Consider the following 22,834-nt stretch of genomic DNA (forward strand, 5'->3'; position numbering starts at 1 on the left):
TCGCTGGCCCATGCCAGTCCGAGCCAAAGAGATTAAGGTCTAATGGACCTTAATCGAAGTGTTTCTCATCTGAGAAACACTTCGATTAAAGTTCGTTCAGCCTTAAGAAAGGTCTGTCCAAATCCGGGTTCAAACTTTTTAACTTTTCAAGTTTAAGGTGAGTCTGCTTTCTTTCCTTTATTTGTTTTTAGTCCGTGTGATTGGTCTTTAAAAGTTTGTTCATATTTGTTTTAAACTTCTGTTTGTCCACTTTGCCTGAACTTCTTTTTGTTTGAATGAGTCTTTCTATTTGCCCTGATAATGTGTATGTTAAGTGGTGTGCAATTAGCTGATTCTCTACATTGAACTGATCAAATGGCTTCCCGAGCACCATTTTGTTTATCCAGTACAATTCAAATCATATGTCGATACTGTTTAAATGTCTGATTTTTTGGCTCCGATTGTGTATGTTAATGCTAATATAGTCGAGTCGACATATGTCGTCAATTAGTTTCAGCTATCCGAACAAAGTTAAATCAATTTGCTTCTGATGAACATTTGCTTGAAACAATTAAGAACCAAGTCCAGTTACTTATAGCTGTTAATATGATTTCAGAAACCTAAGGCTTGGTCTGTTAATTGAAATCTGAGTTGATGGCATGTGCACTTGTGCACAGCATGTGCATTGTGCACAGCCTGTTTCTTTCATAAAAGGGGCTTTTAATTTTAAAATGTGTTGACAGCATATGCTGTCAGATAGATTCTACTGCCCATACCTTGCTTTAAGTTTAAAAAGTATTAAACCTTTTAAAAGCTAAATCTGCCAGGGAATGTTGATGGAGGTTAATACTTAAATAACTAATGGGAATCTGAAATAAAAATGCACATGGGAGGGGCATGGTGATATTCTGAAAACAGGCTGTTAAAAGGCATAGTTCTGAGGTTTATAAGGAGGAGGACCATCTGATAATAGAGGTCAGAGGTGGCATAGATAGAAGAGAGAATCAGAACTGAAAAAGAAAAATACACACACTGTGAGGAGTGTTGAAAGAGAAAGCTTGAAAGACATACAAAGAGATACAGAAATTATACAATCTACAATCAGAAATTGTTTCTTCCTATTTGTTATTTGGGTTTTCAGTTGTTTAACTCGTTGAAATCAATTCTGATTGTTTGAAGTTCCAGCTGTGTCTATTTAGTCAAGTGTTTTCCATTGGTTCACTATTGGTTTGGTCTGCTTGGAGTTCTTGATTCTATTCCACTGGGTTGTGCTCTCGTTTGGCTATTTCTTTCTATTGGCCATAGTTGCATTTCTGCACTTGAGCCTTTTCTGCTGTTCGTTTTGTTTTGCTGCTGCCCTGTCCTGCTGCTATTGCTAGTCCTGTTTCTTTTGCTGCTGATTTCAACATCTTCTTCTTTTTCTCCTTTGCACATTCAGCATTTTCAGGTACACATTTCAAGCCCATATTGATGTAATTGAAACAGTTTGAAAGCATGAAATGAAAAAGGTTGAAGAAGTTCAAAATCATTTGTTGTAATATTCATGGCATATTAAGGGGCCTGTGTAGTTGTTAGTTCCCAGTTCAATAGTACGAAAATGTATGTTAACTAATACACTTCTGAGCTTGGTCCTTCATGTTTTAGTTTGTAGCTATTTGTTAATACAAGGTATGGATACTCCAAACTTATACTATGTTGACTTGTTTTATTTTAGTCTTTGCTGGGTCTCGTTAGGCAGTACATAATATCATATTCAAATCCCATTAGTAACAACGCCTAGTAGTTAATTCCTTTATTTCAGCCCCAATAAGTCTAGTAAAATTCAATTCAAGAAACGTTTGGACACAAGTATAATATTGGGTCAATCTCGAATGTAATTTCTTTGTCCAATTAAAGTATGTTTCATAAGTTATGGCATCCCTCCGCTTTGTAAATAATCAATCAGAAATTGATAAGAATCCGGATTAGACAAAAGCATATAGTTAATTTAGCATTTTCCTTCTCTTTTAGTTTTTAGGGACAAATGTATTAAAATGTAGCCACTTTAGGATATCCTTTTCTAAAATAGAGATGAGCCTCGCCAAATAAAGATGCAAAATTGCGGGGCTCTCAATAAATAACCATGATAATTATTTAGAATTCAAGACAGGTCATTTAATAAATTTCATGGCCTTCTGCAAAGATAATAACGCGTTAGACTCTGAAGGCGCGGCTTAATTAAATCATATTCTTAAATTCGGGTGCACATTGATGTGACCCAAATCCGAATCTCAACGAAGTCCGAATGTGTCGACGATCACGGGTGCATTGATTGTGACGTGGTTCGAGATGCATTTCCACGACGTTGCAATTCCATAAAAATAAATGATAATAATAAAAGCGGTTTAAACTTAATAAAAGCACGTAAGTCACAACATGTAGTTAAATCAGATATTTAGCCATTATAACAATTTAAGCGACCGTGCTAGAACCACGGGATTCGAGGGTGCCTAACACCTTCCCTCGGGTCAACAGAATTCCTTACTTAGAATTTCTGGTTCGCAGACTTCATTTGGAAAAGTCGAAAATTTCCTCGATTTGGGATTCAAGATAAACCGGTGACTTGGGACACCAAAAGCCAAACCTTTCCCAAGTGGCGACTCTGAATTAAATAAATAATCCCATTTCGAATATTGTCACTTAAATTGGAAAAACTCCCTCGCGCATTTAACCCTTCGGGGCGGGCGCGCAAAAAGGAGGTGTGACAGCTCTCACTGCTTACCGATCTCCTTGTTACACCGTGCTTAAAAGAAAACAAGAAGCTAGGCTAGACTGAAATTTGTTCTTGTTGCCTTGCTTTCTTGTCGGCTTGTGTTTCCTCCGGTGCTTTTCTTCCGTGAATTTGGGAATGATACTGGCCCTTTGCTTTTCTGAATACCAGTTTTCATCATTTTGCTCGGTCCGCTGGGGACATGGCTTTCTTCATTAAGCTTTTGGCGGTTCCTCTAGTGGGTACAACTTTCTTCATCAGATTTGTTATGCTGGGCATGATTTAATGTTCACCAGCTGCTTCTTTCAAAATGCGTCCTTTCTTCCTTTTGACTCAGGCGCTTGAATTTGTGCTGGGACCTCTTGCTGCAACCTTTTGCTTCCCGGTGCTGGGGATTTTTATTGTTTCCTGCTGGGGATTCATGTTGTAACCTTCTACCTTCCGGTGGGGTTACTGATTTCAAAATCTGCAATATAAGACTAAAAAGTATTCCTCTTGTTATACAGGTGGGTGCCCGAATGCAAAAATGTGAAATGTATGCCCGCATTATACTGGTGGGCGACCTAGAATATGAAATAAAAAGACAGAAAGTATTCCCGCATTATACTGGTGGGCGACCTAGAACAGAAAGTATTCTCGCATTATACTGGTGGGCAACCTAGAACAGAAATGTATTCCCGCATTTTACTGGTGGGCGACCTAGAACAGAATGTATTCCCGCATTTTACTGGTGGGCGACCTAGAACAGAAAGTATTCCTGTATTTTACTGGTGGGCGACCTAGAACAGAATGTATTCCCGCATTTTACTGGTGGGCGACCTAGAACATGGATGTATTCCCGCATTTTACTGGTGGGCGACCTAGAACATGGATGTATTCCCGCATTTTACTGGTGGGCGACCTAGAACAGAAAGTATTCCCGCATTTTACTGGTGGGCGACCTAGAACAGAAAGTATTCCCGCATTTTACTGGTGGGCGACCTAGAACAGAATGTATTCCCACATTATACTGGTGGGCGACCTAGAACATGAAATGAAAGGACAGAAATGTATGCCTCTGTTATATGGGCGGGCTCCCAACTTCAATACTAACTTAGGAGGAAATGCCTCTCCTATGGGTAAAACTAAACTTAGGAGGAAATATCTCTCCTATGGGTAAAATAAACTTAGGAGGAAACGCGTCTCCTATGGGTAAAACTAAACTTAGGAGGAAATGCCTCTCCTATGGGTAAAACTAAACTTTAGGAGGAAATGCGTCTCCTGTGGGTAAAAGTAAACTTAGGAGGAAATGCATCTCCTATGGGTGAAACTAAACTTTAAGAGGAAATGCGTCTCCTATGGGTAAAAGTAAACTTAGGAGGAAATGCATCTCCTATGGGTAAAAATGACCTAGGAAGTGCGTCTCTTATTGGTAAAGGCGTGAAATGTATTCCCTTGTTATACAGGTGGGCGCCTAAAATATGAAATGGATAGACAAAAAAGTATTCCTCTCGTTATTCAGGTCGGCGCCTGTCATGAAATTTAAAGACTGAAATGTATTCCTCTCGTTATACAGGTGGGCGCCTGGCATGAAATTTAAAGACTGAAATGTATTCCTCTCGTTATACAGGTGGGCGCCTGAAATGAAATTTAAAAACAGAAAATGTATTCCCCTTGTTATACAGGTGGGCGCCTGGAATGAAATTAACAGACAAAAAAGTATTCCTCTCGTTATTCAGGTGGTCGCCTGTCTTCAACCACAACTTTGAAAATAAAATCCTATTCGAGGGCGGATGAACCCAAAATATCCTATTCGAGGGCGGATGAACCCGAAATATCCTATTCGAGGGCGGATGAACCCGAAATATCCTATTCGAGGGCGGATGAACCCGAAATATCCTATTCGAGGGCGGATGAACCCAAAATATCCTATTCGAGGGCGGATGAACCCAAAATATCCTATTCGAGGGCGGATGAACCCAAAATATCCTATTCGAGGGCGGGTGAACCCAAAATATCCTATTCGAGGGCGGATGAACCCAAAATATCCTATTCGAGGGCGGATGAACCCAAAATATCCTATTCGAGGGCGGATGAACCCAAAATATCCTATTCGAGGGCGGATGAACCCAAAATATCCTATTCGAGGGCGGATGAACCCAAAATATCCTATTCGAGGGCGGATGAACCCAAAATATCCTATTCGAGGGCGGATGAACCCAAAATATCCTATTCGAGGGCGGATGAACCCAAAATATCCTATTCGAGGGCGGATGAACCCGAGACATCCTATTCGAGGGCGGATGAACCCGAGACATCCTATTCGAGGGCGGATGAGCCCGACACATCCTATTCGAGGGCGGATGAGCCCGACACATCCTATTCGAGGGCGGATGAGCCCGACATATCCTATTCGAGGGCGGATGAACCCGACATATCCTATTCGAGGGTGGATAAACCCGACATATCCTATTTGAGGGCGGATGAACCCGACTATCATTAAAACTTGAAAATTTCTTACCTCAAAACTTGTTGGGGATAACACTGCTGAGGAATTATTTACTTACCTGTCGGGGGATAAAATGTTATCAGCTGGGGATAACGCTGTTGAGGATAACACTGCCGGGGGATTTTGATTCCTTCAGAACTAGTGCTTCACTCTTCGGAAGGCTGTTGGGAATGATGTTGGCCTCTTGCTTTTCTGAGCTCAAGTTTCATCCCTTTGCTGGGGAACAACTTCCTCCATTGAAACTTATTATGTTGGGGGCAACACTGGTTCTAAGACCACTTCCCTCGAGACTGGCGTTATCTTTTATTCTTCCCCGAATGGGTACCTGACTTCCAGAAAATTTTCTAAATGGAAGGAAAATTTTCTGCCCCAGTTTGATAATATCCCTTGTGCATGCATTTCTGGCATCAATGCCATTTCCTTTACCTGTTCAAATCAAACAAAATTTGTTAGTTTAAAACGTGGTGGTTGGTTGTGATACTCCTCCTGGGATGGTTTTCCCTTTCTCCTTCCTTGCTCTGCGTTCAACAACTTGTTGGGGGATGATATTATTTGCTGGGGATAATCCCTTTCTGCTGGGGATATCCCTCTTCTTTGTGGCATAGCTCGGAAACTGGCATTTCCTCGACCTTTTAGTCTAGTATGGATTTCGCCAAATCATGCTCACTGCTCTCCTTGCTTTGTTCATGGGCCTTGGCCTTGAGGTTTATAACCTTGGTTTTGGCAAGGATATCCCTTTTTGACACTCGTCAATCCTTTTGTCAATTCCCTTTTGCTGGGGATATTTTTCTTGACAGTGGCCTCGCGCTTGTTCCTTGCTGACTAAACCACTTGGATGTACTAGTCAGATCTCATCTGGTATAATTGGAAAGCTGATGGCATATTTTGAAGTCAATTCTCACTTGTTCTGACCGAACAGACTCTATTGGGGAATTGTTTTTTTCTATGAAAGGAAAAAGATAAAAGGGAACAGAAAAAAGACAAAGGAAGAGATGACTCTTTAACAAAAGAAACTATAAATAAAAACCTATCAAATGCAGATACCGACTCTAATAGTCATGACATGCACATGTGGCCTATCCTCTACCGCCAATCATCTTTCAAGATCTTCAATTGGCAATTCCCCCTCTGATTCTCAATCTTATTCGACTTGTAGTGCCCAAAGGGTTTTCACTATCAAGTCTCTCTCATTTTGGCTTTTCTCTCAGCTTTCATCGCCTTATGGTGCCTGCGAAGGTTTTTACCGATAAGACTCTCTCATTTATATCACTTTCCAGCTGGGGATTCGGAGTGTTGCCGGTATGACTCTTTCTGCCGGGGATTAGACTCCTTTCCGCTGTAGAAAAGAATGTTATGCTCACCGGTGAGACTCTCATTTGTCTGACTTGGCATCTTTTGAAGACTGATCAGAAGGTCTTTCTTTGGACCGTAATGTAGGTTTTTGGATAGGGCTAGAAAGAAAGGGTATAAAAGGCTCAAAAATACAAAATAAATTCTGGGTTCAAAATTACAACTTTCGAAAGTAGATTTATTTACAACGAACGCAACAATTGCCCCAGTTTCTTGCTTGAGGATATTTTAATTGATTGATTTTTCTTCATTTTTTTTTCAAAACTATGACCGAGCCGTGAAGCGCCTACGTATCCTCTTTGAGGAATCAGGTCAAACGTAGTTCCCAATTCCTTTTTTTTTATTTGACTCTTTTTTTTGTTTTCGTTATCATTTTTCTTTTCTTTTTTTTCTTTTCCCTTTTTCGTTTTGTTGTTTTCTTTTCTTTCTCCCTTTTTTTTTCTTTCTTTTGTTTACCTACCATGCTTGCGTTTTCTATTCGTTGCTACTAATTCCGAATGAGGGGTATGAAAGAAAATAAATAAGGCTCAAAGGGGGTAACGAAGGGTAAAGTGTTTAGGTAGCAGAACAAAATGCCTTCGTCATTCCAGTCTTCAAAACATGCCAAGTGCAAACAACACAATTGAACATAGATTTATAGTCTCTTCCGATGGTGCTGGACTTGACAATTATGTTAAACCTTTTATTTTTCCTTTGTCATTTCTAAAGCACTGTTGGGCGACACTCTCATTATCTTGAACGGCCCTCTTGCCAATTTGGCGAATCTTGCTTTTAACGGTTTTTCTTTGTGTTTAACTTGCCCTAGTTCCACATGACTCGGGCTCCAAATAATCTCAGACTGTTCTTATTTCCTTTAAATGTTTTGATCACCTTCCCAGGATTTTATGATCAACTTTTAAGATTAGGCCCAAACTGTAAGCGCATGTCATGTCACTAGAATCGGCGCTGAACAAAATGATAAAAGGACTAAACAAAAAGATGAATGGAAATAATAAAGACAGGATTTTGTATTAGGCTACCGGTGAAATGGTTTGAATAACAAAACAAACAAAACAAACCAGAATGAAATCCTAAAATAACCTGGACAAAACTTAAACAAACCGATATGACAAAATGGAAAGATAAGAAAGTTTGACACAGGACAAAATCCGAACTACAATCCTAATAATCCTAACAAAAGAAATGACAACAAAATAAGCCACCAAATGCCTCTTTCTTGCTAACCAAGGAACGGAGCGTCCTCCTGCTTTATCAAAACTGGCATCTTAGCCACGGAGCTTTGCATCAGTATTGTCAAGACCATTGCCAGTTTCAATATCATCAACCTCTGTCAACAAGTTCCCAATAGGATTTGAGTGCTTCTGTTATCAGGCCTGATCCCCGCAGAGTGTGTATCATGAGATGCCAGTAAAGGATTCTGGGTGTCATTGTCCGGCTTACCACAAACCAAACACCTTAACATTCTTTGCGAAACAAACAGGTTAGAATGGACTCAGTCGGTCCTCATTATTAACAACATCTTTTTTTTCTTTTTTTTTTTTTCTGTCTTTTTTTCATTTTTCTCTTTTTTCATCTTTTTTTTGTTGTGGTCGAATCTTATGGAGATTGCCTACGTATCATGACCCCGCATGAATCAGACCTTGCGTAGTTCGGACCAATAAAAGATAAACAATACTAAACATTTTTTCAATTTTCATATTAAAACCAAACTGGGTTTCAAAGGTTCAAAGATGACCTACAAACTTAAAAATCAAATAACCCGCATACTCTAATCAAAATATTTACAAACTAAAAAACAAACGGCCAGTTCCTTTTCCCGTTTGACAAATGCAACCAAATGGTTATTTTTTTGCAAATCTCACATGAATTTTGAGGCCGGGGAGGATTATTTTTTGTCACTTTACAAACTTGTCCGTTCTTTTACGAAAATAACCTTTCGACAACTGAAAGATACTCTAAGGCTATTTCGGCAGGAATGGTTTAAGACGCGGCCGAAGCTGGCTCGGCATATTATGACAAAATTTAAACGGTATTCACCTGACCGCTGACTTTTTTTTCAAATTACAATAAAAACCTAGTGTTGTAAACACGGCCCTTCAGCGCCTCGGGAACGAAGATTTATAAGGCTGTGTGGGTCAACTAGACCAAAAATCCTAAACATGACCCAAAAGGTGGCTGTTTATGCCAAGTCAGCCTTCCGGCGTCCCTTTCGGGAACATTCGGCTATTTATGACAAAACAACATCACCTGACTTATTTATGACTTTTTTTATCGTTTTTTTTTTCAAAAATAGAAAACTCAATATTGCAAACACGGCCTTTCAACGCCTCAGGGACGAAGATTTTTAAGGCTGTGGGGGCCAATTAGACCAAATCCAAAACAATGACCCAAAAGGTGGCAGTTTATGCAAAGTCAGCCCTCCGGCGTCCCTCTCGGGAACATTCGGCTATGTCTTGATAAAACAACGTCACCCGACTTCTTTATGACAAAATTAAAATTTGACATATTATTCTTTTATTATTATTTATTTGTTTTTGGCTTTTTAGCAAAAGGTGGGGTTGGACCCGATGAGGGTTGCCTACGTATCTCACATCCGGTGAGAATCAAACCCGCGTAGTTCGGGCCTCGTGAATAAGTAAATGAACTAATATTTTTTTAAAATTGGAACTGTGAAAGAACTGCTTCAAAAGAAGAAAGGAAGTATATATATATTTTTTTGATTGATTTCTTTTTGAAAGAAAGACTTGTAAAAATTCCTTTTCTTTTGATTTGAACTTTGAGAATTTCAAAAGTAAAAGGAAGTTTTTTTCTGAATTTCCATTTGTTTTTTTTTTCTTATTCTAAAGAAAAAAGAAAATATTTTTGGAATTTTACTTTTGATAAAAGAAATGCTTCTAAAAAATATTTTTTTGAATTTTGAATTTTCTTTTCAATTTTGAAAGAAGAATCAAAATATTTTCGGATTTGTTTTTTAAAAAAAAGAGAACATTTTTATTATTTTTGTTTTATCAACAATAAAGATATTTATATTATTTTTTGCAAGACATATCTTTTTGGAATTTTACTTTGAATTTTCTTGGCAAGACAAATACTCTTTGCAACAAATAAAGATATATATATCTTTTGGAAATAAAAAAAACTTTTCGGATTTATATATAAATATATATATATATATATTTGCGACATATAATGAAAGACTTTTTATTTTTTTATTTTTTTTATTTTTTGCATTTTCATAAGCAAATAAATAATAAAAAAAACCATTTTAAAAATAAGACTCTTTTTCATTTTCATTTTCATTTTCATTTTCATGGCAAGACAAACTATATTTTTTTCTATTTTTATTTTTGAAAAACAAAACAGAACAACGACTCTTTTTTTTTCTTTTCTTAGCTTTTAATAAAACAAACTAATAAGACATTTTTTTCTCATTTTCTCAAAATTTCGGCAGAGTTTTGACAGTATTTGGGCATTTGTTTTCTTTTCAAAAATAAACAATCAATTCCCTAACCGCTATTTCTTTTTTTTTCAATTTCAAAATATTATTCCTGATATTCACAAGTCAGTCAGCACACAAGTCTGAATCAAATAAATGCGCAAGTAGTAGCAAGTAAGATGCATCAGGATGGTCATTTTCATTTTTGGTACACCTGTCCTAGACAGACTCAACCCCTGTGTTGAGCCTCCAAAGTCAGATGCACATGATGCAGATAAGCGTTCCTACTAGGGATCCGACATGTGGCTTTGTTATACTAGGTTCAGAACCTGGGTGTTTGTTCTAGACATGGCTTACCCGAGCGGACAGCTCGAGCCGGGGGGGGGGCAGCGTACCGGGAATACAGAAGCTTCACCGGCTTAGCAACTTGTCCGAACCTCGTTCTAAATTGGGATTTTGACACTATACAGAAAAGAAGTCGTACGAAGTACACCCTTCTTCATGATTCAGAAGACTCAGAGAGGATAGGGGTTTCGACATAGTTTATATACAATTCACATAATATCAAAGCGGTAAAAACAGCATTTAGCACCTTAAGCTCAAAACATGTAAAAATCAGATAAAGCCAAATATAATAATTTATCTAAGCTCGAATTTCTAACCCTGAACCAGTGGTTCTGGGTCAATATCCCCAGCAGAGTCGCCAGAGCTGTCAAACCTCCTTTTTTCGCCCCTGAGAGGGTACAAGAGAGTTTTTTCCAATTAAAGGACAATCGAAACGGGATTTATTTATTTCTTTCAGAGTCACCACTTGAGAGATTTAGGGTGTCCCAAGTCACCAATTTTAATCCCGAATCGAGGAAAAGAATGACTCCATATTACAGTCTGCGTACCAGAAATCCGGATAAGGAATTCTGTTAACCCGGGAGAAGGTGTTAGGCATTCCCGAGTTCCGTGGTTCTAGCACGGTCGCTCAACTGTCATATTCGGCTTATTTATCTGTTTTTCAATACAATTATGAACCAATGTGCCAATTTTAACCTTCTACCACTTTATTATTATTATTTTAAAGAATGTGAACATCGCTTAAAAAGCATGTCTTTGGACTGCGTCACCTGAAATGCACCCACAATCCGGAACATATTTTATTTGATGTTTTGGGATTTGGATTTGGGTCGCATGAAATGCACACCCGAGTTTAAGAAAGTAGATTATTAAACACGCGCCTAAAGAGACTATCGTGTTATTATTTTGGGAAGGCTGTGAAATTCGCTAAACGGCCCTCCTGAATTCCAAGTAATTTTAAAACAAGTATTTACTGAGGGCCCCGCAATTTGTATTTTTATTCGGCGAGGTTCATCTCATTCTTATTTTTTTTAAAGGAATTTGCAACGTCATGGAAATGCATCTCAGACCACGCCACAATCAATATACCCGTGATTAGAGACACATTTCGATTCCGTTGAGATTTGGATTTGGGTCACATAAATGTGCACCCGAGTTTAAGGAGATAACATTATTAAATGCGCGCCTAAAGCAACTAGCGTATTGTTATTTTGGGACGGCCATAAAATTCGCTAAACGGCATGTCCCGAATTCTAATTATTTTAATATATACATTTAGAGGGCCCCGCGGCTTGTGCATTTTTTTTTTTTTTTTTTGCGATAAACATCTTCAACTCTTCTCTTTTGTATCCATGCTCAACTTTCAAGTTACATTTACAGTGTATTAATCGTGTACCTGGTAATAGCCAAGCAAAAGCAGAAGGAGAATGATCAGCTGAGTGGTATGCAACAAACACAGCAACAGCAGATGCACAGCAACAACAACCAACCAACAATGATGAAGCTCACAAGTGGTCGAGCAAACAAACAAACAAACCCAGAAACAGAACAATGAATCCAGCTAGGGGTGGGCATATATCAGTTTGAACCGAAAAAACCGACCGAACCAATTTTTTTTAAATTTCGGTTTCGGTTATTCGGTTTTTTCGGTCGGTTTCAAATTAAAATTTTTAAAATTCAGTTTTTCGGTTCGGTTGTCGGTTATTGATTTACATTTTTCGGTTAACCGAAAAACCGAACTAATACTAATATAGGCTAAGGCCCAAGTGAATTCAGCTCTTCCATACTTATATAGGCTAAGGCCCAAGTTTATGTTCCATTAAAATCAGCCCATCCCAAACCCAAATACCCAATTGCCCATCAGGCATATCAGCTGATCATCTCCTTTTCTTTTCCCATTCTTACTTTCTTAGGCAGTTCCGCAGTTAGGCAGCTAGGGTTTTTATTTCTCCCTTCTCTTCTCACTTCACTTCTCACTTCTCAGTTTGGCAGTTCCTCGCCGGCTCGCCCCCAATTCCCCAAATACGCTAGGGCTTCCATTGATAAACTGGTGGAGTGGTGGTTTTCCCAAATACGCTAGGGATCTATCATTGTCGTCAAATTTCTTGCGGAAGGTAAGGTTAATTTTTGTTATATTTCGCTCATTTCTTCTTTTTTTGTGTTCTCTACTCCTCGACCCTCGCCGATCTTCTCTTCTTTCTCTCGTTTCAGTTTATTTTTTATTTTTTTCCTGTGAAAAGTAAGTATTTAAAGACTTAAAGATGCATGCAACATAGAAAGAAGTCTTGAGTCTTGACTCTTGAATGTGATGTCCATTTTCTTGTAATATTTGTTGATTTTAGTGTTGTTGAGAGGTTCTAAGTTCTAACTTGTTATTAAAACAAGAAAAGCTCACTGGTCAGTAATTTTTTTTAAGCAAGGTCATACTCATTACATTACATGGGTCATACTCACTGAGAGTTGTGTACTTGTGTTTGATGCAACATTGCATCAATTTCATCACCATCGTGTTGTTCAGTATTTTATTGTTATGTTTGTATCACTGCTCAGTATTTTATTGTTATGTTTGTATTCTTTTTTGTAGATGGAAGAAAATGGAAGTAGGGTAAGCGAAACCTGCGAAGGTGGGGGTTCGAATGATAGCTTACCTAATACTGAAGGTCTCAGTCCAGACAGTCCTGATGAAGCTCCAAAGAAAAGGAAAGTGATGCAACCTAGATCTGATGCTTGGAAACATTTTGAGAAATATGATGATCCTAGTGGAGCTAAAAGAGCAAAATGTAACTACTGTCAAAAAACTTATGCTGCTGCTACGAAAGGTAATGGTACTACATCAATGAACAATCATCTCATTAAGTGTCCCAAAATGCCCCGTATCATGGATAATAGTCAAACACAAATCAGTTTTCTACTAGCTTCAAATGGGGCAAATGAAGGGGTGCTTACCACTTGGAAATTTGATCAAGCACTTAGTAGGAAAGCTTTAGCTCAAATGATAATTTTGGATGAACTGCCATTTAGTTTTGTTGAAAAGGAAGGATTTAAGAAGTTTATGGGAGTCACAATGCCTCAATTTCAAATTCCTTCTCGTAGAACATTGACAAGAGATTGTTATGAACTTTATTGTGAACAAAGACATAGTTTGAAGAATTCCTTCAATGAAGCACGTCCTAAAATCTGTCTTACAACAGATACTTGGACTTCTATACAAAGAATAAACTATATGTGTCTTACTGCTCACTTTATTGACAGAGATTGGAAATTGCATAAAAGGATAATAAACTTTTGTCCTATCTCTAGTCATAAGGGTGATGATATGGCATCGGTAATTACTAATTGTTTGCTTGATTGGGGGTTGGAAAATGTATTTACTATAACTGTAGATAATGCTAGTTCCAATGATGTCACAGTAAGAGAAGTGTCTAAACAATTGACTACCTGGGGAACTAATATAATGAATGGTAAACACCTGCATGTTAGATGTATGGCTCACATACTTAATCTCATTGTACAAGATGGGTTGAAAGAAATTGGTGTTTCTATCAAGAGAGTTAGACAAGCTGTGAGATACATTAGACAATCTCCCGCTAGGATTAGAAAGTTTAAAGAATGTTGTGAATCTCAAAAGTTAACTTCTAAGAGATCATTATGCTTAGACGTTTCAACTCGATGGAACTCTACATACATGATGTTAGACACAGCACAACAATTTGAGCTTGCCTTTGACAAATATAGTTTCTTTGATATTGGATTGTTGCATCATCTTCGTACCTATGTTTGTGAAGATGGAACTAGTGCAGGTGATCTCACAAGTGTTGACTGGGATAATGTGAGAACAATGGTAAAATTTCTTGAAGCTTTTTATTTGCTTACTTTGAGGGTTTCTGGTTCTATTTATGTCACTTCCAATGTGCATTTTGTTGAAATTTGTGAGCTTGATCTTATATTGAAAGAGTGGATGGAACATGAAGATACTAGTTTGAAAGAAATGGCAAAAAAAATGAAAGAAAAATTTGTCAAGTATTGGGGTGAACCTGAAAAAATGAACAAAATGATCTTTATTGCATCAATTTTGGATCCCCGTAACAAGCTTGAATATGTTCCTTTTGCAATTGTGAGGATGTTTGGAGAAAACAAAGGGAAAGAATTGATTTTAGAGGTGAAAAATTATATGGATTCTTTGTTTGATTATTATGTTAAAAAAAATTCAATAGGAACATCATCTGCTTCATCTGGAAACACAACAACTACTGTCAGTGGTTATGGTAGCTTTTTAAAAAGAGGAACAATGAGAACAAAATTAGAATTTGAGAAACATAAGGAAGTGACCGGAGGTTTAGGTACTAAATCAGAGTTAGAAAGATATCTTGCTGAAGATCTTGAGCCTGAAACAGATGACTTTAAAATCTTAAAGTGGTGGAAAATCAATGAGCCTAGATTTCCCATTCTTGCGGAGATGGCTCGTGATGTATTAGCCATTCCTATTTCAAGTGTTGCATCTGAATGTGCATTCAGCACGGGAGGTCGCATTCTTGACTCGTTCAGGAGTTCGTTGACGCCTAAACTGGTGCAATCTCTTATTTGTCTTCAAGATTGGCTTAGAAGTGAACCTATTCCTATTAAAGTTGAGGAAGACTTGGAGTATCTAGAACAACTAGAACTTGGTAATTATTTTGTGTCTTTCCTTTATTATATTACAAATAGTTTACTTAACACTGATGATGCATGACAAAGTTTTCTTCTATATTTTCCTTAGATCTGGCTGATAGTGCAAAAGATTCAACTATTATTGACATATAGTTGCAACATGTACCATGTGTGGTAACTGGTAAGTTGATAGCCTTCTGTATATTTGAAGATATAACATTGATATACTTTATTATAAATCAATTGTGTTTTTGACCTATAATTATGTCTTTTGTTGCAAAGGTTTGATCATGGCGCCTAGATGGAAGTGATGCTATAGTAAATAGACTTCACTTGTTTCATGCTACTTAATGTAATTATTTCTTCTGGTTTTGAGACTTCAGCTGTTCAGCAGCATGAAAACTTTCTAACTTTTGGATTACTCTTTTGGTTATGTAATATGCTTGTACTAAACAATGGCAGCAAAGTAGCATAGATTCTAAGTTTTTTGTTCTCTCATGGGCCATGGCTGTAACTTGTAACCAGTGGCAGCAAAGCAGCATATCTATTTTGGTTTTTTGGTTCTGTAATGTAGTGCTCTTTTGGTTGTAACTACTAACTACTCCCTACTCCCTAGTTTATATTTGTTTGTATGATTGTGGGATCTTGTAGTTGTATGGACCAAGTAGAGGTGTAAACCGTGTAATTAGCAGCACATTCAAAAATCCAGGCTTACACTGAAAAGAACATATTTATGACTTAACACATTCAAAAAGTCCAAAATTTTGGAAACAACCAACAAATTAGTCCAATTATTAAGCAGAATAAGCCCAGCCAATATGATAATGTTCAAACCGAAAACCGACCCAAAATTAACCGAACTGAAATTTAAAAAACCGAACTGAACTGAAATTATTTCAGTTCGGTTTCGGTTATCATATTTACAAAACCGAAAACCGAATAACCGAACCGAATTTATTCAAACCGAACCGAACCGACCGAATGCCCACCCCTAAATCCAGCAGAAAAACAGAGTATTCAATGTAACAGCAACAACAGCTCAACAATCACAAACAGCTCGGCAGATAACCAACAGCAATTGGCAAAGACAGCTTGACCAACTTGAACTCTTATGTAGTTTTCAGACAATGTTTGGTTACAATATTCTGAAATTTTTTCTTTTTCTTTCTTTCTTTCAGTTTTTCCAACTTAAAACCCTTCTGAAGACTAAAAAATGTCCAGCCCTTTTTTAGCTAAAAATAACTCTATTTATAAGCCAATGTAGGTCAGTCATACTGCCCGGATCTCCCCCAGGTTGTAACCTGCCCATACCCCTTAACTCTTCATGCCTAAGTGCATTTTCTTGAAGTGAATGGCATCTGCTCCCCATGCCTGTCATATTGCTCTAATCAAGAGTTATGGGTGCATTAAAGTATTCATTTGAACCCATGCTCTTATGTTTTTTTCCCCTTTGTCATTAGGTTAATAGTATTTTAATTACCACTTGACATATTTTTAAGTTAAACCCCCTAATCAGACTTTGTCTTATGCCAAAACTACCCTTAACCCTTGCTTATTACTGTATTACCCCAACTCCTAATGGTCAGTATATAAACCTCTCTGAATTCGACTAATCACTGACCACTAATTAATTAACTTTAAACTCAGTGCTGACCTTAGGTTGTTGATCTGTTAGCTTTCCATAGCTAATAACCAACTTTCAGCCTAAATTCAGTCCATGGTTCAGACTTAATCAAACAGGGCTGCCCATTAAAAGGTATGAGTTGGTCATATTGGGAGCCAAACCTGACCAACTCAAGATCACTTGATCCTATAGGCATTTGAGGATGCAAACTATGATTGAAACTACTACAACATGTCTATTGATACAAGCATTACCATAGGTAAGAAAACAGGCTGGTAATCACACTGAAATGAGTAGACTCCTGATTTTCTAATTTTTCAAATGAATTCAGTTGACGACACTTATTTAAACGACTGCGCGAACTATAATATATAGCAAACAATCATCAAAACCACAAAACAAACTAAACCTTAACTCACAATTCACATACATGGACGGACAAGTCAGAAACCACACCAAAACAAAACATGAATGACATATAGAGATTAAGAGGACAAAAGAAAAGGAAAATTACCTCAGGGAAAGGAAACTAAGACTGAAAATGCTCGGACTCGGGCCAGATCATCTTGGGGTCGAATGGACTTTAATCGAAGTGTTCTCAACTGAGAACACCTCGGCAAAAGTCTATTAGACCCTGATCTCGTTGTTGATTCGGACAGAACCCACAGATCTCAGTCCTAGGGTTCTTGAGGTTCGAGTTAGGGGTTCGAGCCTCTTTGGTTAGATTTGAACGGAACCAAAGCCGTTCAGGGGGTGAGGGAGGTCAGGAGATGCTGTGGTGTGAGTTTGGGGTCAAGGGGTGCAGGTCTGGTTTTTGCTCGAATCTTCGAGAAGCTATGGGGTGATTCGAGGTGAACGGTTAACGGATCCGTGTTCGAGATGGTTGGGTGCATCGGGGGTGTTATTTTGGTGGTCATCGGAGTCCGGGGGGGCGGGTTTACGGCGGGGAAATCCTAGGGTTTCTAGGGTTTGAGAGGAAGGGGTTCTGGAAGATGGTGAACAGTGGGGTGAGAGGTGGGGTTTGGTTTGGGGGGGCGTGGGGTATGATAGGGAGATTATATACGGGGTAGGGGATTAGATCTGGGCCGTTAGATCAGATGATCTCAATGGCTTGAATCCGCTGGTGAGAGACGGGACGGGGTCGTTTGGTATAGAAACGGGGTCGTTTGGTTTAAGTGAGGGGTTGGGTTGAACCGGTTAAACAGGTCGGATTATGGGTGCGAATGTGGACCGTTGGATGAGTTTGAACGGACGGCTCCGATTAGACGCCCTATGCGGCGTCGTTTTGGGTCCATGCCTGGGCAGGCCTGGTTTGGACTGGGTCCTTGTGCTGGTTTTGGGCCTCACTTTGGGGCCCAATCTGATTTTCCCACAACCCTTTCCCTTTGTAATTAACCAAATTTAAACTAAATTCCTAAATAAATTGTAAAATTAGAAAAAATTAAAAATAGAATTACACACACATTGGTTAATACCTATAACAATTAACACACAAATTAACATTAAATACAAATCACTCAAACCACTCTATACAAGAGTCAAGACTTACCTTTCCTTTGTGAATCACATGCCCTCACATCACACAAGAGAGTAGTTCCACATATGATGATAATTAGAACAATTAGGAACTTAGATAGACAAAATTCGCTCACTCTTAAAAAGAACATTCACATGCCACAAAGATGCACCATAAGCTTGCCCGTAGTGTAATACTCTACTAATCGAGCCCACTCAGTCTAAGATCAATAGGACTTCACTTGGTTGTAATGTAGGCTAAGGGACGGGTAGGATATATTTGGATATAGTGACTAACCTCCCTAAGCACTTTTAATACAATTACATTAACCTTCAAGACCATACTTATGTCAACCAAACATTCCACCACTTTTATTTAAAAACATCCCCATCCATTAGGTGCAGTTGTAACAAACCACCACTTATCAATTACTACATTTTACTCATTGTTTTTTTTGTGGTTCTCATTCTTTTACTCTTCAACACTCTGCACCTTTTCTCTATTTCAATGGTTCCACTCAAAAACCAAACCACCACCCCACACTTGTGCTTTTTGCATAATTTCAATACCATTCAACTGCTTATGGGAGGTAAAAGGGTTCAAACAACAGGCTATTCAAACAATTGGGTAAGGCTCGCAATGTGGTTGCCAAAGAAATAGGCTTATAGGCTCAACGGGGTTGACTAAGATATATTACATTCAGGTGGGTTTACTTTATGTGTCTGGCTTAACAAAGAAATGCCTATATCACTTCTAAAACTGAATGAAACTACTATTTCGCTTTACAAACACACAGGGCAAGTTCTAGACATCAAATGTGAATCATGAAATATAGTAAAACTCACACACACATGGCACATGACTCACTCCGGAATGATTTATCAAGACATTCCCTTTTGAGTGTTCAAGTTAGTTACAAACATACAATTTTAAGGCACTTTAGCAAGATTCAACCATTGAGACTAAGCGTTACACTCTAGTGTCTATTGTGTTCAAGTGTATCAATGCTAAAGGTTTCTCCTTCGATTTTAGCTCATAGCCCATTAATCCTAATCTAAAAACTAAAAAGAAACAAAATGAACAAAAACTACCTATACCTGGTTCAAGCTAAACCCTTGGAAAAGAACCGTGGCCCAAATAAAAATCAAAGGGGAGTTATTATACTACCTAAAAATAAAATAAAATTTTTTTTTGGTATTTTCTCTAGACTAACTTCTCTCAAAAAAATTGTTTAAAGGATCCGTCATCAAGAAGAGTCTCTATATTTCATTTTTTTTCGACTTAGTCCCTCAAGAACCCCGTTGAAAGAGATCTGTCGTCGGGACAAGTCACTTACCTATTTTAAGTTACCTAATGAGAAATTACTCAAAACACCAAAACAATCAAAGCAAAACAAAACAAAACAAAATCAAACACTCAATTGTTACAAATACATACATACAGTGAAGTATCCCCCACCCCACACTTAAAATATAGACATGTCCTCATGGCTTAAAAATTTAAAGAACAGTAAGGTAAAGGAACTTCCCTGAAAGATCACTCCTGATCGGAGACGGTATCTGGGTTCACGTTGCAAGCACGACCCAGAGCTCTCAGCTATCCTAAGAATTTCTTCTCCGGCTTCACCTACTGGTTATCCATCGCGTCTACGCGGGCACCCAAATCAGTGACTGAGGTACGCAACCCAACCATCTCCTACTCCAAAGATGTCATGCGGGTACTCCGGCGGGGCTGTGATAGGCCTGCCTCTTCAACTCTCGGAGGTGGTGGGACTTCAGCTGCCTTAGCATCATCATCATCATCATCAGATTCATCATCTGATTCATCAACATTCACCACCGGCTTCATCCTAATTCTGATTTTTCTTGCCAAGAATGGGGCTTTTAGTGGTAATTTCCCATCAATTCTAAGGTCTTCAGGGACTCTAGCAAGGCGTCACAGCCTGGTGACTAGAGAAGGGAAGTAGAAGCCTTTGAGCAACTCAGGTGATCTAATGAGCATCTCGTCATGGAGGAGCCGGGCCACATCAAAATCACTGTGAGCCATGAAACAGTAGATTGCTGATGCCCGTGGTAGATTGACATCAGTCGTGTTGCTGGATGGCAACAGCCGACTATTGATAATAGTTAGCCAACACTTAGCCTCCCAATTGAGAGACTAGGAATTAAGTATGATACTGGGCTTTATCCATATGTATTCTCTGTCTGGCACACAGATAGTTTCAAGAAGAGTTCCCCACAAAGCACTTGTTCAGCTGAAAGTATGATAATCATCAGCTTCTCCCCTGAACACTAGCAGCCGATAAACCCTGCGGATAGCCTCGATGGATGCATTGACCAGAGTACTGCGTATAGTAACAACCCCATTCTCACGCTTCGGGCAGTTCGCATAGAACTCCCTGACCATTTGAACATTGGCCACTTCCGGTACCTCGAAGAAGATGTCCAGCTGACACCTCCTCAATTCATTAAAGATGTTCGGGCATTCCACCTCTAAGGTCTGTCTGCCAATATGCACCTCATGTAGCAATTTCTTTGCTGCCTTTGCATTGTATCTGTCCTTCGCCGGTTGGGAGACAAACCTAGTGCTGTCAAACTGTGGTGCACTTGCCTGACTCCTAGCTCTCGAGGAGCTTCCCGGTCCACTAGCGGAGGACCCGGTGATGCGTCTCTTCCTAGATGAACTCATTGTACTTGTCAAACAGAGAAACACCTATTAGTGAGTGTGTGAAATGTGTGACTATGGGTGGTTACTCAGACTTCACCACAACCATGTCACATTAGCCCTTATAACTCCATTGGGTCAATTTCCCAAACACCTTGTGGGCAAGGCACTATCCTAACACATATAGCCCTCATGGGTACATCAAAACTTCCCTCAAATCAAAGATACTACTACACCATCACACCCCACAATACTCCATTCAACACCCACCAACATACACCTTTTCACCACATTAAACACACATCCCATTCACCAATCAATCTCAAAAACGAAATTCAAAAGAAAAAATAAGAAGAAACTCACAAAAATCGACTAAACATTACTACAACATTACAAACACTAGGCTAGCATATACTACAACAAAATACAAAAAGAAAAGAGAAGAGAGAGATGAGTATTACATACCCGGAAGGGTGAAGGAGTAATAGGAATGAAGATGGGGGAAGTGGGATGAGTGAAGAAGAAGAAAAAGAAAGAGAGGGATTTGGGATTTTTGGGGAGTTAAAGTTTAGAGAGAGAGAGGATTAAGAGTTAGACAGGGTGGTCAGTTGTTTATGGGGGAAGATTGTTTAAGTGGGGGTTATAAAATTGAAAGAAGAAGAAAAAGAAAGAAAAACGCAGAAAAAAAATTAAAGAAATTAAAAAACCTGGTACCCACCGCGGCCGCGGTGGGTTTAAAATCGGAGGAAGAAAGGTCACGTCTCACCGCGGTCCCACCGCAGTCGCGGTGGGTTCGACGATGTTGAGGTAGAATGCCTGGCCTCTACCACGGTCGCGTCGCGGTCGCGGTGATGACGCTCATTTTTTTTATTTTTTATATAGGAAGTTACTAGAAAATACTAACAACAACATTCGTGGGTTGCCTCCTACGCAACGCCTGATTTAACATCGCGGCACGATGCAGACAAGCTCATTTAAGACTCGCTCGACCTCTGAGGTTCCGCCAGGTGGATCTCTAACACTTCCTTTGGTTCTTTCATGCCTATTGTCACACCTCCTTTTTCCGCCCCCGAGAGGGTACAAGGGAGTTTTTTCCAATTAAAGGACAATCGAAACGGGATTGGTTTGTTTATTTCAGAGTCGCCACTTGGTAGATTTAGGGTGTCCCAAGTCACCAATTTTAATCCCGAATCGAGGAAAAGAATGACTCCATATTACAGTCTGCGTACCAGAAAACCGGATAAGGAATTCTGTTAACCCGGGAGAAGGTGTTAGGCATTCCCGAGTTCCGTGGTTCTAGCACGGTCGCTCAACTGTTATATTCAGCTTGATTATCTGATTTTATACAAATATGAACTTATGTGCACTTTTAACCGCTTTATTATTATTGTTTTTAAAAGAAATGTGAACATCGCTTAAAACACGTCTTTGGACTGCGTCACATGAAATGCGCCCACAATCTGGAACACGTTTTATTTGATGTTTTGGGATTTGGATTCGGGTCGCATGAAATGCACACCCAGGCTTAAGAAAGTAAAATATTAAACACGCGCCTAAAAAGACTATCGCGTTATTATTTTGGGAAGACCGTGAAATTCGCTAAACGGTCCTTCCGAATTCTAATTAAACCATACATTTTGTGAGGGCCCCGCAATCTATACGTTTTATTTGGCGAGGCTCGTCTCATTTTTATTTTAAAGGATAAACCTACAATGACTATATTTTCTATTAAGTTCGTCTCTAAAATAAAAGAAAATCTCTTAATTATTTACATGCTGAAAAACGTAAACTTATTAGTTATTAGTTTACGGCTAATGCGAATGGAAAATTGCGATCGAGTTTGTACAAAGAAAAACTACTTTCATTTTATATTCTGTTATTCAATAATACTAGAACATGAGATTGACCATAATATCAAAACAGATTAATTATTCTCCGATTAATTTAAACTAACATTATTAGATGAAGAAATTATACATATGCAACCTCATTATTCATTAATCATTCAACTACATCTTATACGAAGAAAGAAATTT

General features: G+C 38.7%; 1 protein-coding gene across 1 annotated transcript; it reads left to right on the forward strand.

The window, feature by feature from the left end:
* The first annotated feature begins 12,931 nt into the window (after window positions 1–12,931).
* Window positions 12,932–15,187, forward strand: LOC104230771 (zinc finger BED domain-containing protein RICESLEEPER 2-like). The gene is made up of 3 exons (XM_070157156.1): window positions 12,932–13,166; window positions 14,562–15,011; window positions 15,104–15,187. Exons 1-3 carry the CDS (start codon window positions 12,932–12,934, stop codon window positions 15,145–15,147), a joined length of 729 nt encoding a protein of 242 aa, XP_070013257.1. The 3' UTR covers window positions 15,148–15,187.
* The last annotated feature ends 7,647 nt before the right edge of the window (window positions 15,188–22,834 follow it).

Source organism: Nicotiana sylvestris, chromosome 9 (assembly GCF_000393655.2).
Source record: "Nicotiana sylvestris chromosome 9, ASM39365v2, whole genome shotgun sequence".
Lineage (NCBI taxonomy): Eukaryota > Viridiplantae > Streptophyta > Magnoliopsida > Solanales > Solanaceae > Nicotiana > Nicotiana sylvestris.

Excerpts from the sequence above, each read along its gene's own strand:
- LOC104230771 (XM_070157156.1), top strand. The coding sequence starts at position 12,932 with ATGGAAGAAAATGGAAGTAGGGTAAGCGAAACCTGCGAAGGTGGGGGT. Across the intron at positions 13,167-14,561 it reads TTATGCTGCTGCTACGAAAG|GAACATCATCTGCTTCATCT; the intron begins GTAATGGTACTA and ends AAAATTCAATAG. Across the intron at positions 15,012-15,103 it reads TCTAGAACAACTAGAACTTG|ATCTGGCTGATAGTGCAAAA; the intron begins GTAATTATTTTG and ends TATTTTCCTTAG.